The following is a 26,357-nucleotide window of genomic DNA, read 5'->3' as shown; positions in this document are numbered from 1 at the left end:
GCCAACCAAAAGAGGCAGCCATGGGGCTACAGTAGCGATTAGAGAGGTGAAAAAGTCTCTTACTAGAGTTACACACGCTTCCAAATGGCACACATACATAGGATTACAGTAGAGACATAATTAGAATATTTTATTTTTTAATCAGATTTTTTAAGGTTGAATGGACTTTGGAGTATATCAGGTGGACCCCCCTCTTCCTACCTCCCATTATTTTAAAGGTAAGAAAACTGAGGTTAAGTGACTTACACTATGAAATACAACGTTTGTCAGAGGTAGGGCTATTGAACCCCAGGTTCCTCACTACTTGTCAAATGTTTTTGTTCTTTTGAGACAGGAACTTTCTCATTTGCCCTGGCTAGAGTCCAGGTGGCGTCATCATAGGTCACTGCAACCTCAAACTCCTGGGGTCAAACAATCCTCCCACTTCAGTCTCCCAAGTAGCTAGGACTACAGGTACACGTTACCACGCCTGGCTAATTTCTGTATTTTTTGTAGAGATAGGGTCTTGCTATGTTGCTCAGACTGGTCTCAAATACCTAGGCTCAAGGAATCCTCCTGCCTTAACTTCCCAGAATGCTGGGATTATAGGCGTGAGCCACTATGCCAGTCCAAAACTTTTCTTAAAAGCAGATAACTCATATGTGCTGCTATTAGTATTCAGAATATTTGTTTATTTTATCTATAATTTTTGTCTCCATATTTTTTCTAGAAAGATTAAAATCAAGTTTTATAAATCTATGTTCAAAATTTAGATAAATATCTTAATATTTTTATTTTCAACTATAATTTTTGTTATATGGATTATTTGTTTTATTTTAGAATTACATAGAAAAAATATTAAATTTTTTTCTCAACCATACCATACTTGCTAGATTTTTAAAAAAGTAAAAATATTATAGTTTTATTCTTAGCATTTGTTTTTCCCCTTATTGGGTATTGATGCATGTCATAATCAATGTGCTAGTATAAATAGTTCTCAGGTCTGGCATGCACCTCTTTACTTTTTTTGATGAAGGTAAAGGTGTTTCCAATCATTTTAAAGATTGTTGTAAAAATCCATTTAATTAATTAATTAAAAAAATTGAAACATTTATTCCTGTAGGTCATTCTTTTGTGGAACAAAAGTAAAATATTGGCAGCTGATATAGGTGATACAAGCTGAGACTTGCCCAGCTAGGCTTTAACGGTATTGCAGCACTCTTAAGTAACTGTGAACCAACAAAATGAGTATATGAATGAACTGCCCTTTATTCCATAGCAACCAGAAGCAATACCAGCAACCATCCTATTAAATGACTTCTTATTTTCTTAATCTGAGTTTTTGGAAGGATATGTTGTTTACTGATTAATAGTATGAGACTGTGGCAGGAATAAATAATTACTAAGATTTTCTGTTATTGTCCCCCCCAACCCCCACCCCCAAGCCCTACCCTTTTCCCTGTGTGTGCAGGCTTATGCCTCTGTGTGTGTGTGTGTGTGTGTGTGTTTAGAATTAATAGTAAATCAGTGAGCTCAGACTTGAACTTAGTTTTGGTATCCTTTTTGTGATAAAGATGAATAATTAAAGTGCTAACAGTTAATTATTTGAAATTCAGAGAGAGCAAGAAAATGACAAATGAACTTTCCAGTGTAACCTGATGCTCTCTGCAGCTTCATTTATGGTACAAGTCTGAAAGGATACATTTATATAAAACAGGTATATGTTTCCTATGGGGGAAGACCATTTGTCATTTGCTCTTAACAAGGTAAATCCCCACAGATAAACCTTCTTGTAAAACTGTTCCCTTTGGATTTATCCTCACCTTCAATAAAAAAAGAGCTATGATAAACAAAAGTATGATGAAATATTACTTATCTCTTGCATTTTTATATAGAAGTTCCTTATTTTTATTCTTTATGATTTTATTTTTTTAATTTAATGCTGTTTCATATGAACTAAGACTCAGAATCTAATGTATTAAGTTGATTTTGCTTTCTCTTAATTAAGACAATTTTTTGGGGGGATCTAAATAATTTACATCTGGATTTAACTATATTTCTGATCTGTCAACATATGTACTGACTCATAAAATACAATGGAAAATATAATTATTGAAAATATGATTCAGATGAACAGAGTGTGCTTAATATTTGGAAGTCTTAATTTGAGATTTGAATGTAGAGATTGAGTTCCAGAGTAACTAAATAATAAACTGCTGTATTTGTTATTTGTTGGATATAAGGAGGAAGGAACTTAAATATGGAATGTGGTCTTAATATCTTATGAATTTATAATTTGGATACATTTTTATTTAAACTTTTAAGATTTGGTTTAATAGAATTCTCTAAAAAGAAGATTCTTTGGATTTTTAAAAATAGCTCAGAGTTTTATGTCTCTCTTGGATCAGAATTTTTTCAGGATTCCTCATTGCCTATTCATCAGAATCATTTAAGAAATAATTTATTGAGTGCCATGATGTACCATAAAACCAGCATAGACTTTGATGTTATGAAGCTTACACTCATATCCATTTTCAAACTTGTATTTCATCACTGTGCTCTGTAACTTCTCTTTTCTGGCCATCCTGGCTTATGGTATACTCAGACTTCCATATCCAGGACTACGCATCCATGGATTTAACCAACAGATCAAAAATATTTGGACAAAGAAAACAATAAAAAGTAACAATATAATGATAAAAATAATACAAAAAATAAAGTATAATAGCCATATAGTATTTATATTGTATTAGGTATTATAGCTAATCTAGAGATGACTTAAAATATATGGGAGAATTTGTGCAGGTTATATGCAAATACTATGCCATTTTATATAAGGAACTTGGGCACCCTTGGATTTTGATCTGGGGCCCTGGAACCAATCTAGGTTACTGAAGGATGTCTGACTGTATTGTGTATTGATTAAGAGTATGAACTTCAAAATGAATGGTTTGGGGTTTAATTACACTTCTGCTTCTGACTAGTAGTTGAACCTTAGGCAGATTATTTAAACTTGTGAAATAGGATTAATAAAATCAACCTTAAAAGATTGTTTCAAAGATTATGTTATATGACATAGGCAAAACAGCACTGTGCCTGACACATAAGTATTCAATAAGTGTCAATTGCTATTGCTATCATATATGATCTCCTGACTTCTGCCTTGTCATTTTTTTCTCTAAAATTTGGTTCTTATCCTTTATTCTACTTAGAATGTGTTTTCCACCCTACTTAAATTCATCTCTTCTAGAGTTAGAGTGGTCCCTAACTTGATGAGTCCACTTATAATGAATTTCTTGTTATCCCTGCTACTGATTGGGAATTATGATTTAGATTTTTGTTTATTTATAAATGTTTAATCTTTCTAAATTGTTGGTAAGCTTCTTGAGGGCAGAAGACTCCATAATTAAGGTTTTTGAACTCAGCACAAGACCTGTTGTCATTTCCTAATAGAAGCAATCAATGAATAATTGTTGATTAAGCCATAGATTGTATACCTTTAATCAAATGATAGAAAACACAGTTAACTGTTCTATATTTTTGTCTAGCCGTGATTTTGTAAGGATCTTTTGAGTAATGCAGTTTTTTTATTCCCATTGGATTTATTTACTTCCTTTTTTTTGAAAGTGAATTTAATGGTATGAATTTATGAATTTTGGATATTTCTTCAGGATATTTCTTCAAATGGAAGATCATCAAGCTGACAGTAGATTTGGGCTGTCCTTAATCCAGGTCTCTTTTCCTCTTTCAAATGACATTTGACCTACTTATATATGTATGTATGAATTTCATATATCCCTCTATAAATGAAATTCTAGACTTACCTGAATTTCTTTATCTGACAAGTCTAATTTCTTAGTTTTAGAAGTTGGGGAATGCCTTTTACGATCCATTACCTTCCTGTTTTCTAGTTGTGGCAGGTTGCAGTGATTCCTAATGCTGCTTGCTATGGGAGAGACTCTTGGAGTATTAGGGAACTTTGCCTTTGGGGGACTACTCTGAGTACTCCACATCTCTCAAGTTTCTCCTTTTTCTGCCTAACTTTACTGTACCTGCTGGGATGTCAGAAGTGCAGGATCAGGACTTGAGTTCCAGGGTTACACCAAAGCAACTGGTGGTATCAGAATGGAATTACTACAGTAGTCAGATCTATAGTTGTATTGTGATATTCCAACTAGGGTTGCACTATGGAAAGTTAGAGTTATCTGCTTTGATGTCTACTAAAGAGACTTTACACTGTAAAACCTTGTTTTTATATGGAGTTGTCATCTACAAATCTATCCGGCTCTCATTTTAATCAGTATATTTTCATTCTGTACCATCTCTTGAGGTGATGAGTTTGCTGAATTTACTACCATTTGTGAAGTCATCTTAATCTCTCTCCAGACTCAAGGAGTGCCCTTCAATTTCTATAATAAGTTTAAGTGCATATGCTTATTTTTCACTTTTTATTCATTCATTTCTTGGGCACACACTGGTATATACAATGTGGGTGAAGAAGTTGAGGATACAACAGTGAACAAAACTAATCTGGCCTCTGCCCTCAAAAACCTCACATTTAAAAAATTGGAGATGAGGGAGAGAGAAAATAAATGAATATGTATTACAATAGATGGTTGTAAATGCCATAGAGAAAAATAAAGGAAGAAAGAGGGCGGATAGAAACTGTAGGCAATGAGGGTGGAGAGGTTGTAATTTTTAATAAGATAATTAAGAAGACCTTGCATAGAAGGTGACATTTGAACAAAGACCTGAAAGAATGAAATTTTGGATATTTCTTCAAATATGGCTTGGTATATTTATGATATTGATGCTTTGATTGATGATAGTCTTCCTTCTATATTAAAGAGTCCTAATTTTTTACATCTGTCCTCACATAGCACTTTCTGTTTTTCTCTGTCCCCTGTTATCATTTTTATATGCCTTTCTCTGAATGTACAGCCTTTTCACGTACATGTGTTGTGTGTGTGTATGTATATATAAAAAGAGAGAGAAAGAACCAGAAAGAGAGAAAGAGAGAATATATATTGAAGTGTGTGGACCAGTATGGTTTTCTATAAGGAATCAAGCACATTGAGATCCTTTCAAAATTAAATTTTTCAAGTCTACCTTACCTGCTTCCAAGTTGGAGTTTCTTCTGAAACACCTTTAACTATTTCTAAAATACACTCTAAATAATTGAACAGCAATTGTACATGAAGTAGTAAAAATAAAAATCATAATAATAGGCAAATAGAAATTAGAATTAACCAGATGGCTAATTTGGTTGGTTATACCCTCAATTTGTTTATGTTTATGGCAATTTAAACTAGAGAAAGAGTCTTTGCATATGATGGCTTCTGTGATGAAAATGCTCTTCAGTGTCTTGTAAGATGTGAAACTATAATGTCATTGTTTATATAGCATAAATATCTAACATCTAGTCATCTTTAATCATAATTTATAAATTGGATTTATTTGTAAAACTTTGTGTATGCAGAGACATAAATGAGAGATTGTTTAGATAAATAAAAGTTACTAATGGAGGCAAATTGTCTTGAATTCTGTTATTTTGACAAATAGATTGTCATACTGATATTTTTAGAATGGGATTTTAGTATACTAATGTCAAAATCATACTTTCCATTTCAATTCAATGTCAAATGTTCAGCATTATGTGCCTGTCATCCATTATGAAATATGCAGTTTCATAGTATTTGAGGCTATTGTATTGGAATACTTCAAAAATGGTACAAAATATGATTGATATAAATTTGTATTTTTTTTAACATATTTAAGTTGAGGAAGTAGAAATTTCTGCGGAAACTTAAGCAAAACAAAAAAACACTCTGCCTTACTCTGTTTGAACTTATATAATTATATAAACAGTATTCATTTTTTGTCCTGGTTTCCATCCTTAAAGACTGGTTAAATGATTATACTTGCAAATATGCACAGGCATTTGTGTCCGAAGTGAGTCCGCTGTACATATATTTTAGCAACTTGTGGGCCAGCGTCTGTTGAAGATGAATACCTGGTTATTTCTAACATTAAAAATTAAAGAAGCCAAATTTAGCATCACTACTTGTTTGTACCACCATCGTGTTTATGAAACAATATGTGAGGTATAAGACACTTTGGGGGAGCAATCAGTCTGCTCTCATGTTTTTCCCCCTAACTTTTTTATTAAGGAAAAATTTAAACATATTATAAAAATAGAGCATATGATGAAATGATGAAATGAATTCCCATGTATCTATCACTCTGCTTTAATAGTTAACAACTTGTGGTTAGTCTTGTTTCAACTATACTCCTCTCCTCTGCAGCTGTCTGATTATTATTCCCTTTGTTTTTTTACCTCTGGAAAGAGATCCAACACAGCTGAATCAGGGTTAGTATTCAGATTGCTGGTCCATTGCTCTGTTTTGCATGTTGTGTCATCTCCCCTGTAGATGGAGGAAGTGGTTTAAAAGCAATCATGAAAAGAATAAAAGTTAGTTTCTACCCAAGTATCAAATTTAAGATTTTGAATTGTGAACTTTCATATTTCTGGTCTCAGATTTTGAGTTCATATTAAATACTCTGTAATTTTCAAATTTAGTATAGATTCCTCAAAGACTATTTGCTAGTGTTCTGGGAGAAAGTCACATTTACCTCTTTATTAAGATGGCTTCTTTTACATTTTCTAAAGAGTTTCTATGTATTTTTCTTTCACCAAAAATTGTGAAATATATAAATGAGTTTTTGGTGTTGATAATGTGATGTAACTGAAATCTCTCAGATTTATAGAATGTACTTCAAGATCCCTTTTCAGTACCCTCAATTATGAATTACAAAAATCAATTGATTCAGTATGTTTTTTAAAGTATTTATATGTATTAAAGTGAATAGTAGTAGCTAAAAAGTAAAAGTGCTCCCCAAAGTCTTACACCTCACATATTTTTAAGAAGTTTTAAAATGTATATTTAATTGATATTACTCTTCTAATCAGTTTGTTCCACATTCCTTTTATTATTTTAATATTAAGAAAATTCTTTATGCATTAAAATCCTTTTTTACCTTGGCCAAACAAATTATGGAAATAATTTGAAGAAACAAAATAAGGAAATATTCTATCAGGAAAAAGGAGAAATTATGTATTTGTGGCCCTCATAATGATTTTTTTTCTCCTTTTATTTTGTAAAATACAATGAGTACTAAAAAGAATTCTAACCTGTAAGTCATTGGTTACTAACCCTAATTATGTGATATATCAAAAAGCCTATGATTCTTGATAAAAAAAATTATGAAATTAAAAATATCAGTATTTAGTTCTATTTGGTAACATTTATTGAGGATTTTTGTTTTAAGAAAAAGTTTTTTGGGCACATGGGTATGTGGAAATGAATCAAATATGATAGGGTGTTGTTAATTCAAGAAAACTAGAATTTGCAAAAAAAGAGGCTTAATTGCACGGTTGAATATATTATTCTCTATAGCTACATAGTGTATAGTTTAAGGATGCCACACTTTAAAATTATATGGCACCTTCATAGCTTTGAGGAGACACAGACCCAATGAATACCAAAAGGCACTTTGCAACAATACTTCCAGTGTTGGATATCTACCCCCATTGATTTTATTTTTGCCTTTTGGTTAATAGTACCTGACAGGATCCTAAGTATTAATGTAACCAGTGTAGAACTGTGATTCTTTCAGATCAGATCCTTCTAGAATTATTTAATATACTTGACTAGTAATTGATAAAGTATTAAATAACTCTTTTGGAAGTTAACGCATTTGCCTAACACATGTCCTGTGTGTAGTATACTCCTAAGTAGAATCTAAGTTTAATAACTTTATCGACTACTGTGTGTATGTGTGTAGTATATATGTTTTAATGTTCTTGTTTGGAAAAGAATTAATTTAATTACTTTTAAGGAAGTTTTCATACATTAGGCCCTGTAGCTCTAGGATTAAGTTAAAATTCTGCATGAGAACTAGAAAGTATTCAGATTACTACTTCGTAAAATTAAGTGGAATATATAAATTACTAATCTCTTGATTTTTACATTGTAAGTGTCTATGGACATCACTGAATATTTTAAGAACTTTTTTTCTAAGTTATGTTCTAAGTTCATGTTTTTTTAAGAAGCAGTGATGAAGCAAGAAATATAAATTTACTGAATATAAATTTTCATAAATGTTTTCCTTTTTTTCCTTTTCTTGCCATCTGTAAAATGAATCTTCATGTTTCTTTGTGCAAATCCTCTTTCAGTTTTGCTTTTCCTAGTGTGTGCTTGTCTTTATCATTTATCTGCCCTTTTTCTCCCATTTGTTCTGTTTTGCTCTGCTTGGCTTTACTTATAGGCTATTTCAGTTAGTTCTAAACCTTCTTAACCAAGCCATTCTCTTGCCCCAGCCTCAGTTCTTTGGTCAGATGTTGCCTTTACACTTCTTAGCCTGTTTCAGCTCTCCTTTATTATTGGATTCTTTGTCTTTGTTTTTCCGGTAGTTTTTCCACATTCCTGTTTGTTGTTCCTGGGTACTTTTGAAGCAATAGTTAATTTTCTTTACTTTGCTTCCTATGGTATGTAATGATAAGAAATGAAAGCAACAATGAAGGACAGATTCTTTAAAAAAAGAATAAGGTAATGCAGTTGACAGATTATTCAAAGGGTTCCCAGCTCAGAGTAGTTAAGTTGAAGGGCTAAATGTAGCCACGAATATAGAGAGAATGTTGTCTGACTTAAAAAACAAAAAAAACTTTAACGTTCAAAAGCTGCAGGCAGCATTAATATGGCCACAATACCCCTGGAAAGTTTTGGATAGATTTTTATGGTGAAAATGATTGCTAAATTATTTAATTTTATTTTTCTGTATAGTTTTTAATATTGTATGGTAGAACAACTTCATCTTTGTCTTCAAATACTTTATGAACATTTATAAGTAAATAAGTCAATACAATTTCTTCTTTTAAAAGAATTAGTAGTCCTCCTGTAAGCTCTATTTACTTTTTAAAATCTATTTCATGCAATTTGATTACCAGTATTTTATTGATAGACTCTACTATACTTTTATTCTCATTTACATTCAGGTAATGCTATCTAATTGTGTTGAGTTTATGTCAATAACCTGTGTTAGTCTTTAAAGTTATAGAATGTATATATAATAGGATAGAATCAATTTTAGAATAATATAAAATTATTACTGACCAAAAGGGATACAAAGAAAAATAAAAATTATCTGTTTTTATAATAAAATAAAATTTAGAATTACTTTACTTTTTCAATAAGTTTTGGGAGGAATGCATTTTGTTTTTACTACATGATTTATGGGGTCTTAGGTTTGATTAATTTTCTTTTATTGCAGTTTATATGATAGTTTTTTTAAAAATAAAAGTTGAAGGTATTGAGTTCTGCTTTTTTTCCCCTGAAACTTGCTCAGTTCATTTATATCTATTATAACCTTTTAGGGGACTGTATAAAAATAAAAACTTGGTGGTAGGTGATATAATTGAAATGTAGATCATAATCTGTTCATTGTTTGTTTTACCAAATTAGTTAGGGATTCTGAGGATACATTTTGAATATTTGTGTATGTTTAGCATTTTGTCCCTTTGTTAGAAATCTCTCAGTGTGACTTGTTTTTAATAGGATGTGTCTTGAATTGTGGGCCAATCACTCTTGAAAAGTATTAAGCCCTTTAAACACACTGGTCAGACCCATAGAGGGAAGCCTACAGGTTTATTAGCACTCCTTAGCCTGAAAGCACAGCATACCCTTTTAGGTTGCACAGCAACAGACTCCTAGCAACCATAATAGATTGAATTTCTAAGAGTGACCAGGCCGGATGTAATAATAAAGCAAGAGGTACAAACAGTTGTCATGGTTTTCTTTTCACAGTAAGCTAGTTTGATTTGGGGAAGCTTAGCCTTTCAAAAATGGACAGACTTCTTACAAAACTACTACTGTTTGTGCACAGGACTTCTGGTATTAAAATAGCAATAATAGTACCAAATTTTAAAAGCTGATAGTAAAAAAAAAATAGTATACTCAAAACAAAAAGGATTATTATGTAAAGTTTCTAAGGTAGTATTTTTAAAGAGTTTACTTTATCAAATACTTAAAATTGAACTGTAGCAAAATAATCATAATGTGCTTTTTAAAAATAAAAATACTGCGCTTTCTCTTTTGAGATCCTTTAATTTTGCAGCAGTTTTGTAATTTTATGTTTGTGATTTTGATTCAAGTAGCTGTTCATGTAAAACTGATGATTATCATAAACTTTTAAAATTTATCTAAGAAAATAGGTTATTGGAACTATATATAAACAGTATTTTTTTGGAAATTAAGAACTAATAACTAGTGGAGCAGAGAATTTATTAAAGAGGAAGGAAGGAAGAAAGTAGTAAAATCCATAATCCTTTACAGTGACAGTAAAAGTATCTTTGATATTCCTAAGGTGTAATATTGTGCTGAAACTTTGTCAACATTGCTCCTTTGTAGCCTTTAGTATGTATTAGTGTAGCTATGAAAAGGAGATTAATTCAGATACATTCACAACAGGAATGAAACTGGATGCTTCCATCAAAAGAAACAGATCCTCATATAGCTGCTGAGCTGGGAGTGGAACTACAGTCTCTGACAGCAATAAGCTGTAAATATACACACATGGTAATACCCTTCATTTGTTCATCTTTTGTGTCAGCATTTGGAAAAGATTGTTAAAGTGGCAGTTATAGTAAGACTGGCAATTACAGTAAAGAGCAGAAATTAGGTATTTGTGACCTATTATATTTCATTAAAAGACTTCCTTATTAAAATGGCACTGCTTACTCTGATTACTTGACAGCTGCCCTAAACAGATTAGAAAATACACAGCTTCAGCAAAAGGTAAAATCAACCTCTTAAGCAAGCTCATGGCATAGAAAAGTAAATGGTACAGTATAAGCTATTTTTTTAAACAATAAATTTGCTTTAGGTAGAGATGTTTATCAGTGATTAAGTGGCTTTACATCCCTATAATAATAGCTTACCCACAGTGGCATTTCCCCATTGAGATATTTTAATACACCTATCTAATATTGTATTAGCTTCCTACTAAAAGTTCTTTTTGTGAGACATCATAGATCCAGGGATCAGTGTGGCTTCACCAAAGAAGCTTTTCCCTGCTGAGTGATGAGTTCTTGGTCCAATTCAATGTAAATACTCAGGCATAACTCAACTTTTGGAAGTTTCACCACTAGGTTATTGATTTCTAAAATATTTTTAATGTTACTTGTCCCTTAATAATCCAGTAAAGCCACCGTGAGTTTAATACTTGAGTTTAGGCTTCACTTAAATAACAGTGAATTGTCTACTTTTCTAGAAAAAAAATTATGTTGCTCTTATACCTTCAATGATAGTTCTACTTATTTTGTTACATAGTATAGTGACATCTGCAGTGATTATGTAGCACCTTATTGAACAGTACTGCCTATCAACTTTCTGTATTGTAGTTTAGTAGTTGAGTATTCTGACCTGGTACACATTGTAATATTTCGTGACTTTGTCCCTATCTTTGACATCATGAGGTATGGTATAAGCACTGTAGATCATCAGTATGTTAGTATTAAATCACAGCTCACTCTTGAAGACTCAAACACAGGTTCAATATTATGAAGGAGATCTGTGTGAAGATTACCTCCTGCAACTAATCTTGAATATAGATTTTTGTCAGGACATAATGTCAGAGTATTAATGGAAGGCTGTTGTAGTACTTGCATGGGATTATGAAATTTCCACAAAGACCCAGACTATGCTATGTGAGACACTTATATGCCAATTCTACTTCCATAAATATCCAAGACTACTGTGTCTTTAGCTTAAAAAAAATAAAAATTTCTGACACATGTGTGAGATGTGCTAGCTTGCAAAATTGTTAGGGAAAAATGTGAGTCCTAGTCTTTTGAATAAGAGACATGAGTTGAAATCCAGGTTTTGTCTTTGTTATTTGATGGCTAATTATCCTTAAATAAATTCCATGACTGCTTTTATGCCAGATTTTTTAATATAAAAATAGGGATATTATTAACTCAATAGGGTTATAAAATGAAAGATAAAATAGGATAAGTATATATAGGGAGGTTAGCATGACAGTCTTGAATTAGTACTCAAATTATGGTGGCTAGTATTGTCATTTTCATTATTCTGGCTTAGTCTTTGTGGTGTAGGATATGAAGAGGGTTTTGCAGGAGAGTGTGGCAGCTGAAAACAGTAATATGGAACTGGATGTAATCAGAAACAATAAAAATTGTTTGCACAGAGGGATGCTATGCATTGTTTATTAAGTCATTTTCAGTATTGGTCAGTGGTTAGGAATTCTTTAGAGTAAACTTTTTTATCAAGTGACCCCTCTTGTTCACAGATTTACATCTTGGGGCAGGATCTTTAAATATTATAAGAGTGATAATTGATAGGAAAACTGTGCACTAACAGATGAAATACTTGTACTGCATAAATAGTAGGAATTTAATAGAATAAATTTAGTCATTTTAGTAAATATGTACAGTGAGAGACATATATTATTTAAACATTTAGCCTCTCTTTAAAGTTTTCTTCCATGTAAAAAAGTATAAGAGGAGAAATGACTAAATTTCCCAGGCTTGTATAAGTAGCTTAATTATTGATATAAGATAACTGAAAATGAATATAGCTTCTGCTTAGAAGAAGTAAGGCAAGCGTAGAGTCACATAAAAATCTGACTACCTTTGGTACTTTTTAACCTATCCCTGAAAAAATATTCAACATTCTCATCATTGATTTACAAAATATAGTTTACATTTTAATATATTCTGTTGTTGCTTAAGTAACCATAAAGGCATTTAATTTAATGAGAAGATAATATTTGCAAAAGAACAGAAATGGTTTGAAATATAGTAAGGGTTTGAAGTAGCTTGTGGGATTAAACTGGTTTAGTCAACGGCTATCCTATTTCAATTCTTTGAGGAGAGTAATTTCAGCCCAAGCTTAAGGAAAGGAAGAGGCACAGAGTGTGCTTAACATTGCCTTGATATTTTAAGGGTGAGATGAATACCAGGCTAAAGAAATACTTTTAGAGCCAAGGGAAACAGCACTTAATGTTGCATAGATACAGTCTCTCAGATAAAACCAGTAGCTGATACCAGTAGCTCTAATTTTTTTTTCTTGACTACAACTTATATGTTTATATTGTTAAAATGTTTAATGACATTTTAAAAAATTAAATATTGCCAAAACTATTAAATTCAGAAATTTAAAATTTCAGAGTTAAAATATAATTATATTCTGATAGCAGTCATTTTTTGGACATCAATGAATATGTAACTATGACTTATCATGTATGGTATAATTGTCCACTTGTAAAAATGTAGAACATAATTGTACCTTTTATGCTTAATTGAATATTATGTTCAGCTCAGTGAAGATTCATACATTAGCTTCATAAATTTTCTTGCTGCATAGAATTTTTTCTCCTAAAAATGGGCAAGTTCTTACTTTGTAGTTATCTTTCTTTCTTTGATATTCTTAGCACTTTGAGTGATTGATTTGGAGGCAATATAGCATGTATGCATGCATGTATGTATATACATATGTATATGTATATATACATGTATACATACATGCATGTATGTATATACATATGTATATGTATATATACATGTATACATACATGTATGTATGTATATACATTCATATACCTATATATGTAAATATACACATTTGAAATAGCATGGACTTTCTTTTCAGAGTAGTCTAAATTTAGAATTCTTCAAATTGAGATAATTACTAGATGAGAAAACCTAATTAAACTACCAAACTACTCCAGACTCTCACTGTTGGTAAGGTCTCTTCACACCAAAGTCTTTTATGCAGAAGTACATTGTATATAAATTCTTCTCAAAGTACAAGTGGAAGACTCCTCAGCCCCAGGAAGTTCTCCCTTTTTCAACTACCTTTCAGGATGTAGCTGCATTTTCTTCCTATACTTCAACCAAAACAGCAGATTGTGTGCAGAAGTAGATGTGAGAATTGAACTGTCTTCTATTAAGCAAGATTTTAAAGAAATGTATAAAAATGCAAAATAATTCCACTCTTCTCATCAAATCTTTTGTTTTGGAAAATTTGGCTATATTTCATACATTTTTTATGTTAATGTGGAATGGTTTTATTGTCATTTAAAATAAGTAAATATTTATTATATTTATCCATTTTATTTTTTAATAAGATGAATATGGATAGATGCAACTAATGATACACTGAAGCCTATTCTTACAGCTTGAGAGAGTCAATGTTGCTCATCTCTTCTTAACTCTGCATTCAAGATGTCACATTGCTAGCTTTTAAGCTAGCCATGCTGGGAGTATTTACACTATGGAAATGAACAGAAACTATAAATCTGGCTTTTTTTTTTTTTGATGGGGAGGGGAAGGGGAAGAGTTGGTTATTAAACATTTACCAGTGCACAACTGGGTGCAACACATGTGAACAAAAGTTCTTTTGAATTGTCAAAAAATTCAAGATCTAAATGGGTTCCAGAACTGAAACTATGCTTATCATAAAAGAAGTGCTGCATATTACTGTACTGTGCAAATTTAACACCAAAGTCTATGCAAATATATGATTGAGGCAGGATTTTCAGCCAGCTACTCTGTCTCTAGAGCCACTTTACCAGTCTTTCCTATAGTGCCTTCTGACAAGATTAACTCAGTATAGTCATTTGAAGTCAAAAGGGGTGTGATATCTTTGGGAGTTCTTACCATGTTAAGTATGCCTGTTAATTACTAATTAGAGGCTATCAGTGTTATGGGGATGTAGAAAAATAGAATAATAAAGATTATGGGCTTGAGTGGTTAGGGAAACCTTCAGAGAAGAGGTAAGGCATGAGGTGGATCTTAAATGTTGTTTTGGAGGTGTGTTTGCTGTGAGGAAGAGGGTAAGCATGTGATGGGGGTGGAAGCAAGTATGATTTTGGTGTAAAGAATTTGAAGAGTTTGTTGGGAAATGACGAAGCAGATGGAGTGGAAAGGAAAAATAATTAGGATTTGGAACTTAACTGTTTATATCATAACCAGCAAGTATATGTTTTTAAAAGTGGGTGAGATGTGAAGATGAAAGTGGTCCTTTGGGGAGATGAATCTGGCATATATGTGTAGGATATATTAACAGAGAGTAAGTCTGAAATCAAGTAAATCTCTCTCAGTCATCTGAAAGGAAGCATAAGGTAAAGAATTTGGGCTTTTAATTCAGAAAGACGTTGGTTGGAATACTACTTCTGCTAATCTGTTACTTTAAATTCATGGATAAGATGTAGATAACAACTAGCCAGTGGGGTTGTAAATATTACCAAGGGTATAAAAGAGCCTAACTAGCCTACCATGATAGCACCCCCGAGGAGGTATTATGAACACTACATTTACTACTTTTACTTCTATTGAGGCTACTACTATTATAATATTTGGTTGGTTACAATGAAGGCTGGGGAACCATCAGTGGAAATAGGATGTGAGAATCAGACCCATCTTTAATACCAGTGGGAGCAAGAATTTACAAACAGAATCTCACTCATTATATTTCTATATACCTTAATGGTGCATATAAGTGAAGAAACTGTTAAATAAAACATGTTCTAACCTCCTAATTTGACCAATACATCTCATTAGGTGAATGACCATTTAGAATTCTCAGATTTTGTAGTAGTTCTGTTCTAGAACATAGTGTGGCAAAGGGAGAACTGACCCTCTGTCATCTGGTCCTTGTCCTATAGTCTATCTCCTTTTTCCCATATGCTAGGCTCTTTGCCATAGCAAGCCCACATGCTCATCCCCCAAGCAATCTTGCCCCACCCCTTGCAAGATTATCTCTTGTTTACCGGTTGGGCCTAGAGGTAAGTATGCCTAAATCTCCATCTGTGCGTGGAATATCCAGGTCCTGAGGATCTCCTGAGGTAGACCCTAAAGGAGTAAGAAAGCATGGCCCAGGGCTGTGTAGAGTCCTTGCCTCATGGGGTAGTACCTGACTTGAGGGCCAAAGCAGGCTCTCTAAAGTCCATGACAGTGGTCCCTCTTCCTGTGTCTCAGGGTAGTGTAGGGTATGAGAAAATGAGAGTAAAAATGATGAAAGATCACTGGGTTCCAGGAGAATTATAGAGCCATGGGAAAAGGACAGTATTTGGGAGTGGGTGGAAAGGGACATGACCGCAAAATAGCCATGTTTTGCTCACTGTTGTATCCTTGTATTCTCTAGCACCTAATCACCTTGTAGCACATTGCCAAGCATATAGTAATAATTCAATAAATGTTGAAGGGTGAGATATAAATAGTTTTGCCAGAGATGAAAAGAAAGTCATTGTGAAATATAGAAAGAAACAATGAAAATAGGGCTCTGTAGACTAACTTTGGATGTTAGGGAGATGGTATCTTGCTGTGAGTGGCATGGTCATCTGTGAGCTATTTGTATGTGGGACCATGTACATTTAATTTGGGTACATGTTGTACCCAACATAGCTGTCATTTTTTTTTTTTTTTTTTGAGACAGAGTCTCACTCTGTTGCCTGGGCTAGAGAGCCAGGGCATCAGCCTAGCTCACAGCAACCTCAAACTCCAGGGCTTAAGCTATCCTTCTGCCTCAGCCTCCCGAGTAGCTGGGACTACAGGCATTTGCCACCATGCCCGGCTAATTTTTTTCTGTATATTTTTAGTTGGCCAATTAATTTCTTTCTATGTTTAGTAGAGACGGGGTCTCACTCTTGCTCAGGCTGGTCTCAAACTCCTGACCTTGAACAATCCACCTGCCTCAGTCTCCCAGAATGCTGGGATTACAGGGGTGAGCCACCATGCTTGGCCAAGGTCTTTCTTAACCACTTCTGTACAGCGCTCACTGGCGGCGAAACCTTGGCCACAGCCGGCACTCATAGTCCACACAATAGTTTGTGCTGTGCATTGATGATGAATCTGTTTTGCTTATGTGTGATGAGGAAAGCTTTAAAGCACTGAAAGCTTGTTTTACTTTACAGGCAGCTTTACTTGTAATGTAAATCAGAATAGGTAACATATACATATATGTTTTTATTACGTTATTTTTAAATGTTCACAATTTTATTTTGATAAATGAAAAATTAGAAAAGTCAATTCAAAATTATAGTTTTATTTCATTCATATCATAAAAAAATAAGGCAAGTTTTTGAATATTATGATAAACTTTATTCTTTGGTATGATAAATTTCGAAGCATGGGGCCACACATAGGCCAACATGACATTGTTTACAATAGTATCTAGTAATACTCCTTTTATTATTTTTTGAGCATACAATACATCTTCTTAATGGATTTTTCCTTTTTGTTTTATCACTATTGTAAGGTGCTGGAAAATGTCTTTCTCTAAAATGCATGAGATTTTCTGATGTAATACAGGGGTTGTATTGCTTCCATTCGGAGTACCGTTGTAGAAGTTTTGTTATTAACGCTCAAGTTGATGCTCAGCTGTGCACCTTCATATCACGGCTAAAGTTGATGCTCGGCTATATGCATTCATCTGTGGCTGTTGACTATAGTCAACGCTCATACAGAAGTGGTTAAATGAATAATTGAATAATATACAAGAGTGAGTTTTTAAGAAATGAATTGGGTTTTAAGGTTAAAATGATGAGTGGCCAAGACAAATTTGTATCACTAGTAAACTGATGTAGCTCTGGAAGTTGGAATAATTTAAAAGTGGCAAGATCCTGAGTAATTGTGGTATTTGCTCAAAATGAGGTGGGGAATAGTGAAGGATATGTTCAAAGAGGAGGTTTTATTTTTAACCATTTGGAGAGCAGTAAAGGACCACAGATAACTGTCAAATAGCCTGAATTTTTAACTACAAGGGTAGTTGGAGAAAAGGATTAGAATTAAAGGAATAAGTCAAATTATCTTATAATCATTTAATTGGGAATATGTCTAACTCGTAATCATGGTGCTCAAATTTCTTTTGACATATTATTTAGTTGCTTAGTTTCTGATAATACATGTGTACAATAATACCTCATTTCAGAAAATATACTACATTTCTTAATGACTAAAATAAAGCAACAGGAAAATCTGATAATAGGGATAAAATTGCCAAGGTTTTTTGAGAACTCCAGTGTGTTAATTAGTGTAGATTATTGCATTTTTGCTGCATCTGACTTGTAATTGCTTAAATACACAGAAAACACCTGTGATTATTTTAGTGATCCTTGTCTTGTCTTCTTCAAGTAACCCCAAATATGTGTACTTAGACTGTTGCCTGTTCATATTTACTCAGCTGTGCCTGTTTGCTTTGTTATTTTTCTTAGTTTAATGGACCAATATAAAAATTTATGGCAACTGTCACTTAATATCACCTTTACCTTTAAAGAAAAAAAGAAAACAAAACTAAATCATGACAGGCAGCTATGATGGTGTTATAGTTGACTAAATGATCAGATATATTCTGTACTAAGTTGATCTCTGATATCATGGACCAAATTTAGGGCAAAAAAAGGTATGAACATATATAAACAAATAACACATAAGTGTATGTTTTATATTATTGCTACCCTAAATTTACTTTATTAACAACAAAGATCATTAGTTTTAAAATAACCTTGCCTATTGTTCTCCCTAAATAAAAGATCTCCTTTTTAAATTTTCCTAAAAAGTAATTATTTTTAAGGAATGAGCATATGTATGCCAGTTGCTAATCCATTCTTACTTTTGCTTCTCTAAATATAAGAAATTAGCAGGCTGATTTCCAGAATTGTTTGCTCTCGCTTCACAATTTAAAAGTATATATTCTTTCAAAGAATCCTTTTCTCATTATTCTCCCTCACTTAATTTTTTCTGATTATTAGAATAGTATGATTATTTTTTGATTTCTGTTCTTTGAAAAATAAAAAATTTCATGTAAAATCAAAATAATGTCTTTTTTGGCTAAATAAGAAATATTAAAAAATCTAGATAAATTCATGCAAAGAAAAAATAATTATGGTAATTAATATTTATTCAAAAATAATTTAAAATAATCACAGCTTTTAGATATCAAAGAATTCATTTTTAATATTAACCTAATTGTTCTTGCTTTTAATATTTTAGGATACTTGGTCATTCTGGCATTTTATGGTAGAGAATACATTGAGTTTGGCTTATGGAAAGAATATGAGGTAATTTAATCACATTCTCTATAAATTATGAACTATAAGTACATAAAACAGAATATTTTTAACATGCCATATATGGGATCTCATGTCTGAATTTTTTCAATAGTATTTTTTATGCATAAGATTTTGAGACAGATTTTTCCCTTTTTTGTGGTGGGCAATAGTTAGTATGGTAAGGAACTTTGTTTTCTTTCATTACTGTATATGTTTAGAGAAAACAATGTTTGACTATTCTTTACATTGTTATGTGGTTATAGTTCATATTTTTAAATGCTTTCAGTTAGCCTAGCTTTCTGTGGTGGTATAGAAACCACAAGAGAATTCTTCCTTTCCATCTACTAATGGCTCCCACCCCCCACCAAATCTGCCCCAGGTAGGATTAAAAGCATGCTGTATTTATGAGTAATAGCTAGCACACAGAGTTTATAGGGAAACAGTGAAAGAGCATTGGAGCACCTATAATATAAAATTTTCAGGCACTACTCAGGGTGTTTTAATGAGAGCACAAATATGAGACTCCTAGGTTAGTCTTTTTCTCATTGATACCCATGTGTTGGTCTGCAAATTGTCCGGGTTTGGCATTCTAAAATGGCAGTCAAATAAATGTGTATGGCACATGCATTTCCGTAGTGGTTTCAGAAACTACCAAACCTCAAACCTGTATCAGAGTAAGTCCTAATTAAAGGTAGAAAAATAATAGTGGTAGACTTTCTGAAATTCAGCCAATGACATGATAGCATGTGTATCAGTGGAGATTAACTATTTGTTAGAGTAATTGGCTAACATACTGCTGATGTCATAATTCTCCTACTCAATAATGGTTTGGTTATATAGGAAGATGCAGCAGTTTGGTTGTGTGAACTTCTGCTTCTACTACAAAGAGCACTTAAAAGAGAGGTCTTCCATTGACATTCAGAAAGGTAAAAAAGAGCAGGGATTGGGGTGTGAGTGGGTGGGTAAAGGGCATCAGAGGGATAGGCATAGTGTCTGTGAGTACATGTAAGCTGTTCATAATTGGTGTTTGAGATAACATTTACACCCAGATTACTTCCTTTCCTTTCTAAGTAGTTGAAATGCAGTTGCCAGCCCATTCAGGATGATGAAAGATTGCTATTTTAACATTTCTTAATTTTTAAAAAATGAAAGCTATATGATTAGAATCAGTATTATTTTAAGATAATCATGTGGTTTACTTTTTGTAAGCATATATAATCTAGTAAATTTTTTAAAAAGTGTTAATAATTTATCTTTAAAAACTACATTTTCATTTCTTACTTCTAAAACTTTTAAAATATGGTTTCAACCAAAGATGTGATGATGAAGTAGAATCCATCTGCCTTTACAGGGAATAAGTTGCACCTTACTTCAATTTGATGTATGGACTCTTTCTGTTTAAGTAGCTGTTACCATTGAGGAAAGTCATCTGCTTTAATGGGAAGATAAACACACAATTTGCTAGTTAGGAGACAAAGCTTAAGACAAAGCTTAAGTAAGGTGAAGCTGTGTCCTCCATTTCAAACTTTTGGTTCTGTGAATGTTCTGCACAAGGTACACCAAAAATTCCCCTATATGTTTTCCAAATTTTATGAATATAAGGTTACAAGCAAGATAAAATGGATAGTTTTTTGTTTAAGTCCTTCATAGCATGATTTATAGCAAATAACTATGTATTTATGTATAGGAAATATAATTTAAGAGCTATAAAATAAGCTTTATCACAGATAGTATATTTAAAGAGATTTAAATAGTATAGTTAAGGTAAAGTTATACCAACTCTTTCAAATAGTTTCCCCAGGAAATACTACAACTTTATTATATTTGTCAAACCATTTGAGTTGTCTGTATCAAACAAACCAATCTGACGTTCTTTTCACTTATCACTCATTTTTCATGTTGAGGGCATCTGATGATGGACATTGATATCATACCTAATACTTGTGAAATCTTACATGCATCTGGAGAAAAGGGTTTCCACAGCATAAATTCTATTAGACGTGTTTACAAATATGTTCACTAAAAATAGTTTAAAGGAGATTAACCAATAGATGTGTTGGTGGAATCCTACTCTTGGGAAAATAGTAGGAGATGAGCTTACTTTATATTATTCTGAGAAGAGCAATAAAGAGAAATTTTATATGTGTCTCTCCTTCCCACTTGTTTCCTTTCAATCTAATTTTTGGAACTTTTTTTTTCATTTTGATAGTATTAAACTTCTTTGTTGTATATGAAAAATAAGGAAGTATCTTGGGGAGGAGATAAGTAGGGAAGGAAACATTTGTTTTTACATATTATATAGCATATAGTACAGTAATTAAATATTATATTTACATAGATCATGCTCTACAGAGTTCTTTTGTGGCATCATATTTAACTTTTCCCAACAGGTCAGTTATATGGTTAAGGAATTCTTTCCATATTGTGGATGGGGAAACTGAGAGGTTAAAAATACCTTTGAGGCTACACAGGTGGAATATCTAACATGTAGACCCAGCTCTGGTGACTCTTACTCTATTGTTCTTATCCATTATATTAGTAATTATCAAATTATGTTTTCTAATCAAAGAAATTCTTCAGGCACCACCTTTGGGGGAATGATTAGAAACAGAGCGGGTCCATTTTTGCCTCTTTTTTTCATTGGGACCCTAAGTACTATGTTATTTGGAGACAAAGTTTGAAAGCCGTTACTCTATACTGCTTTCCAAGTACAAGGACTATAAAGTAGTCAACTATACCGTCCTTGTATTTGCTAGTAGTGACAATCAAGGTTATATGCTTCTTGTTATAATGGCATTATGGATCCAGAAACAAGAATTATAATATTTGACTCTTGGCATTTTCCTTTACTTTGCTTATCTTCAACTAGTATTTATCGACTTAATACAGTATACAGGATACACCCATTACTAGCTTTTTATCAGGGCTGATGAAAATTGGTCTTATGAGAGTAGTATAGTTTTAAAAATGTAAATGTAAAAAATTATAAGAATTATATACTGTTCATGTTAAACATATCATGTCTTGTGCATAAAATGACATTAGTAAGCATCATTTTTTATGCAACTTAAAATACTGCTTGAATTTCATAATCCTAAGCCTTATTGAATGTAATAATCTATCAAATTACTTATCTGCTAATAGAAAATAAATCCTATCAGTGTTCCATCAAAAACATTTAATAAAGGTTAAAAGTTAATCACACCAGTTCAAGATAAAAGTTATTGTTTAGACTCAAATCATAGCATTCTATAAATTGGATATGTGTCAATAATGTATTTTTAGAAATGAGCATGACTCTGGAGTTTAATATCCAACAGCTGGCAATTACTATTTTTCTTAAACTTGTTCATTGAGCTCTTAAAGTGCTAAACTAAACACTCTGAACTAATAAAGTCCAATTATTTTCTCTATAGTTCTTTCTGAGCATAGAACAATTGGAGAGGCACTGAAAAGGTTAGCAAAAATGATATTGACAGGAATGAGCAAGATTCAAGCCACGGAACCTATTTATTTGGTCTAGGACTGTTTTCAAATTTATTTTTATTTCTCTTTATTCTTTGTTACAAACTTTCAGCTAAAATTAATAAAGCAGGATGACAGAAATGTTAAAGAAAATCTTAAATTAATACCTTGAAAGTTTATGGAAAGGGTGATTTTGATTTGTCTTAAAAGAAGACCATCTCTAAAAGTTATTAAACTCTGGAGTTGGTTATGGTTATAGACTGGCATTTGGTAGGTCATACCCCTCAAAAATCTTTAAGACCAGAATAGTTAGTTATTTATCTAAATAATATCTTTATTGTTCTCAAAATCTCTACCAGGCCTAAAGTTCTTTGATTATATGGTGCTGCTCATTGCTTAGAAATGTAATGCTACATATTGATGAATAAGCTCTTATAGCTAAAGATGACAGATGTAACTCATAGACATTTTAAAATTATTTTTTTCAGAGATAAACTAAGATAAAAATTACAAGTGCATTTCAAATTTGGAATTATAGAAAGATCTAAAATTTATTCTGAGAGATAATATAAATTCCATATTATTATGTACACATTAAAAATTCTTGATAAAAAATACAAAGGGAGCCAAAAATTAGTCAAGAATATGAGAATGAGGTAGTATCCTTTGGCAAAGTGGCCTAGTATAAGCAGCACATGGGTTTTCAGGTCAGTCAAACTTGAGTTTGAATCCTGATTCATTCACTTAATAATGTAATATCCTTGTGTAATATGAGTACAATAACTATTCCCTTGAAGACTTGTGAAAATTAAATAAGGAATTTATGCAAAGTACATAATTCAAGGCCTGGCATAGAATAGTGCTTAAGAAATGATAATTTCCTTCATTCCCCATATAACTCTAAAAGTTTCTCCAGAAGTTTGGATTACGAAAACCAATAGAACAGGGAGGGGCTATAGTAGCAAATTTAACTGCAATTATTTCCAAAGGGAAAGAGTGTTAAGTGTGCTTTTTGTATTTACTATTTAATTGTCCAAATTTTGTTGTATTCTGCTGTAGGTAACAAAAGCTTGATTACCTTATTACCTTAGGGAGAAACCAGTTTTGGTTCCACCTTGCTCAAAAAACTTCAAAAGCTTGATGCATTTTTAGAAAGAAAGCTATATAGAGTTGTAAATAGGAAACTACATGTGAAATAGAAAATATTAAATGTCTTCAGATATTAACTCCTGTAGAAGCTCCCTTTTATCAAAAGGAAGGAAATGTTTACTTATCTTCGGTGTGGCAGATGTGTTATTTTCTTGCAGTTACTTTGTGGTCAGTCAACTTTAATTTTGTTTTATTTTGATTAGCACAATTGTCTTAGGTTCTCTTCTGACCACTACTCACTCTTACCCCTACCCCCTCCTGCTTATAGCTACAAGTCTATTGACTCTATTAGCTATCTTGCATAGTCTTGTAACTAGCTAACATTTCATAATGATAACTAATAAATACTAACTGTGACAGTCACTGGGGTAGGTACTTTATATAAACTCAATTTTTACATTATCTCTCTGAGGGAAGTAGGTACCCTTATAATTACTTTTGAAATTGAAAAGAATCTAAAAATACCAATTTCCCTAAGTTTGTTTTCTTTCTTTCTTTTTTTTTTTTTTCTTGAGACAGAGTCTTACTCTGTTGCCTGGGCTACAGTGGCATGGGGTCAGCCTAGCTCACAGCAACCTCAAACTCTTGGGCTGAAGCGATCCTCCTGCCTCATCCTCCTCAGTAGCTGGGAATACAGGTACATGCCACCAAGCCCTGCTAATTTTTGTATTTTTGGTATAGGGTCTCGCTCTTGCTCAGGCTGGTCTCAAACTCCTGGCCTCAAGTGATTCTCTGGCCTCAGCTTCCCAGAGTGCTAGGATTACAGGTGTGAGCCACCACCCCAGGGTTCCCTAAGTTTGTGGCAAGCTAATTTGACTCCAAAACCTGAATTAAGTGAGATGAGCCTACTTAAGGGTCTTTATCTCACACTTGGAACTTTTTTTATGTTGGTGACAGAATCATTAATACATATGAATATGGGTTGCTGTGCTAGATTCACCTGGGATGTTACATATATATATATATGGTATTACTTTCTAAAATCCAAAAAAAATTCTGAGTTGTGTGACATATCTGGCTCATAAATTTAGAATAGGGGGTTGTGAACTTGTTTTATTACTCCATTTTCTAAATGACAAGATGGATGCTAGAAGATGCTAAGTAAATTGCCAGGCTTGTAAATAGCATTTTAAAATGTTAAGTAATTTACTCAGGTAATGCATGGTAAAGTCATATCAAATGCAGTAGTCTTGCTCCAGAGCCTGTACATTAAACTACATTGTTTTACTAACTAGTTGCCCAAGGTAACATTGAACACTAGAATCAATGTCTTGAAGTGACACATTTGTTGATCTTTACTAGTAGTGGGAGCATATACCTGAATATCTATATTGGAAGATAATCCCTTTATAATTTGTGTTGGGGGACGGAATTTTATTCTTTTCTAAGTATCTTGGGTATGGATGTGTCCTACTATAGAATTTCCCTAAGTATAATGGAGCCTACCCACTAAGATCTGACTCAAGTAGAAAACTATCCAGTTTCCCTGTTGTCCACTTCTTTTCCTTCTTTTGTATTATCAGTGTCTCACTCAGTGCCATAAATTGCTTACTTTGACTTTATTCAACAAATATTTATTTAATGCCCTCTATGTAGTAGGCTAAAAATACAACATTGAACAAGAAAATCATGGTCCCTGTCTTGACAGGGACAATATTGTTGAAGATGGGACAGTCCTTGGTGGGGACCTCATGTTGTAGTATATTTAGCTTCTCTGGGCAAAATGGCATTAGAACCACTTCTTTCCCACCATCATTGTGACAACCAAAATGGCCCTAAACATTCCCCAAAGTGCCCTGGTGGGAAGTAGGGCAGTGGTATGTCTGGATGATATTCAGGCTCAGTCCTGAGGGTAGTTGCCCACTGGCCTGCTCATCCACTATCCAAGTTGAATAATTTATTTTAAGCATTTCTTTTGCTAGAATCCTGGCACACGAAGTAAATAGCTGAGAGATTTACAAAGTAAATAACTAAATTTCTTATACTCTGAGTACAATGGCTAAACTCAAAAGCAAGAGTGGTTGTACCCATGGCTTCTACCCATGTACCATGTACCATGGGTTCTACCCATGGCTAATTGAGAATTCCCATTATACTGTGTAAATAACAAGCATAAGTAAATAAGCTCCCAAGTTAACATACCAAGTGATGCTGGATTTTTTTCAGTTATAGAATCAAAGTCTGTGGGCTCTTCCATTTGCAGGTTATTCCTCAGAGATATATAATATAGCACAGTTATGCCAAATGTATCTTGTAACACTTAAACATTTCTGTTTCACTTTCATTTTTTAAGTGACATTTTTAAAGAAAATACAAATTCTAATACATGTGAATTGAAACAACTATAAAGGTTTTATGATTTTGAGTTTGCCATTTAAGGAGGAATAAAATGTAAATCTTCATTCAGTGTTCATATCAACTACTGCTTCGGCAGTATTTTATATTAAAAGTAATAGCATTTGAAGGTTCACAGAACCTCATGCTTATGATGGTTGACATAATTTTAAATAAAAATATTTTATTGTTGTTATTCTTATAAAAATTAAATGTCCTTTTATGTAAAGCATTCAGAAAATATAGAAAGGTACAAAGAAGAAAGTAAAAAAAACCTGCTCAGAGATTACTGCACATCTGCT

General features: G+C 32.7%; 1 protein-coding gene across 5 annotated transcripts in view; it reads left to right on the top strand.

Moving 5' to 3' along the window:
- The window catches only part of RFX3 (regulatory factor X3), a 290,574-nt gene that overhangs the window by 14,908 nt on the left and 249,309 nt on the right, over window positions 1-26,357 (top strand). Inside the window, exon 2 of one of the 5 annotated variants that reach the window (XM_076008666.1) lies at window positions 10,506-10,613. The exons of 2 other annotated variants lie outside the window; for them this stretch is intronic. Coding sequence is in view for 2 of the 3 variants with exons in the window: in XM_076008665.1 (XP_075864780.1) it covers window positions 19,931-20,033 (103 nt within the window). In the remaining variant the exon portion in view is untranslated. Of the gene's footprint in view, window positions 1-10,505; window positions 10,614-18,900; window positions 20,034-26,357 lie in introns of those variants that run through there. 2 more of the 5 variants (XM_076008665.1, XM_076008664.1) reach the window with 2 other exon arrangements.

This window comes from Microcebus murinus, chromosome 12 (genome assembly GCF_040939455.1).
Source record: "Microcebus murinus isolate Inina chromosome 12, M.murinus_Inina_mat1.0, whole genome shotgun sequence".
Classification (NCBI taxonomy): Eukaryota; Metazoa; Chordata; class Mammalia; order Primates; family Cheirogaleidae; genus Microcebus; species Microcebus murinus.
This window is presented reverse-complemented; position numbering and strand designations above follow the sequence as displayed.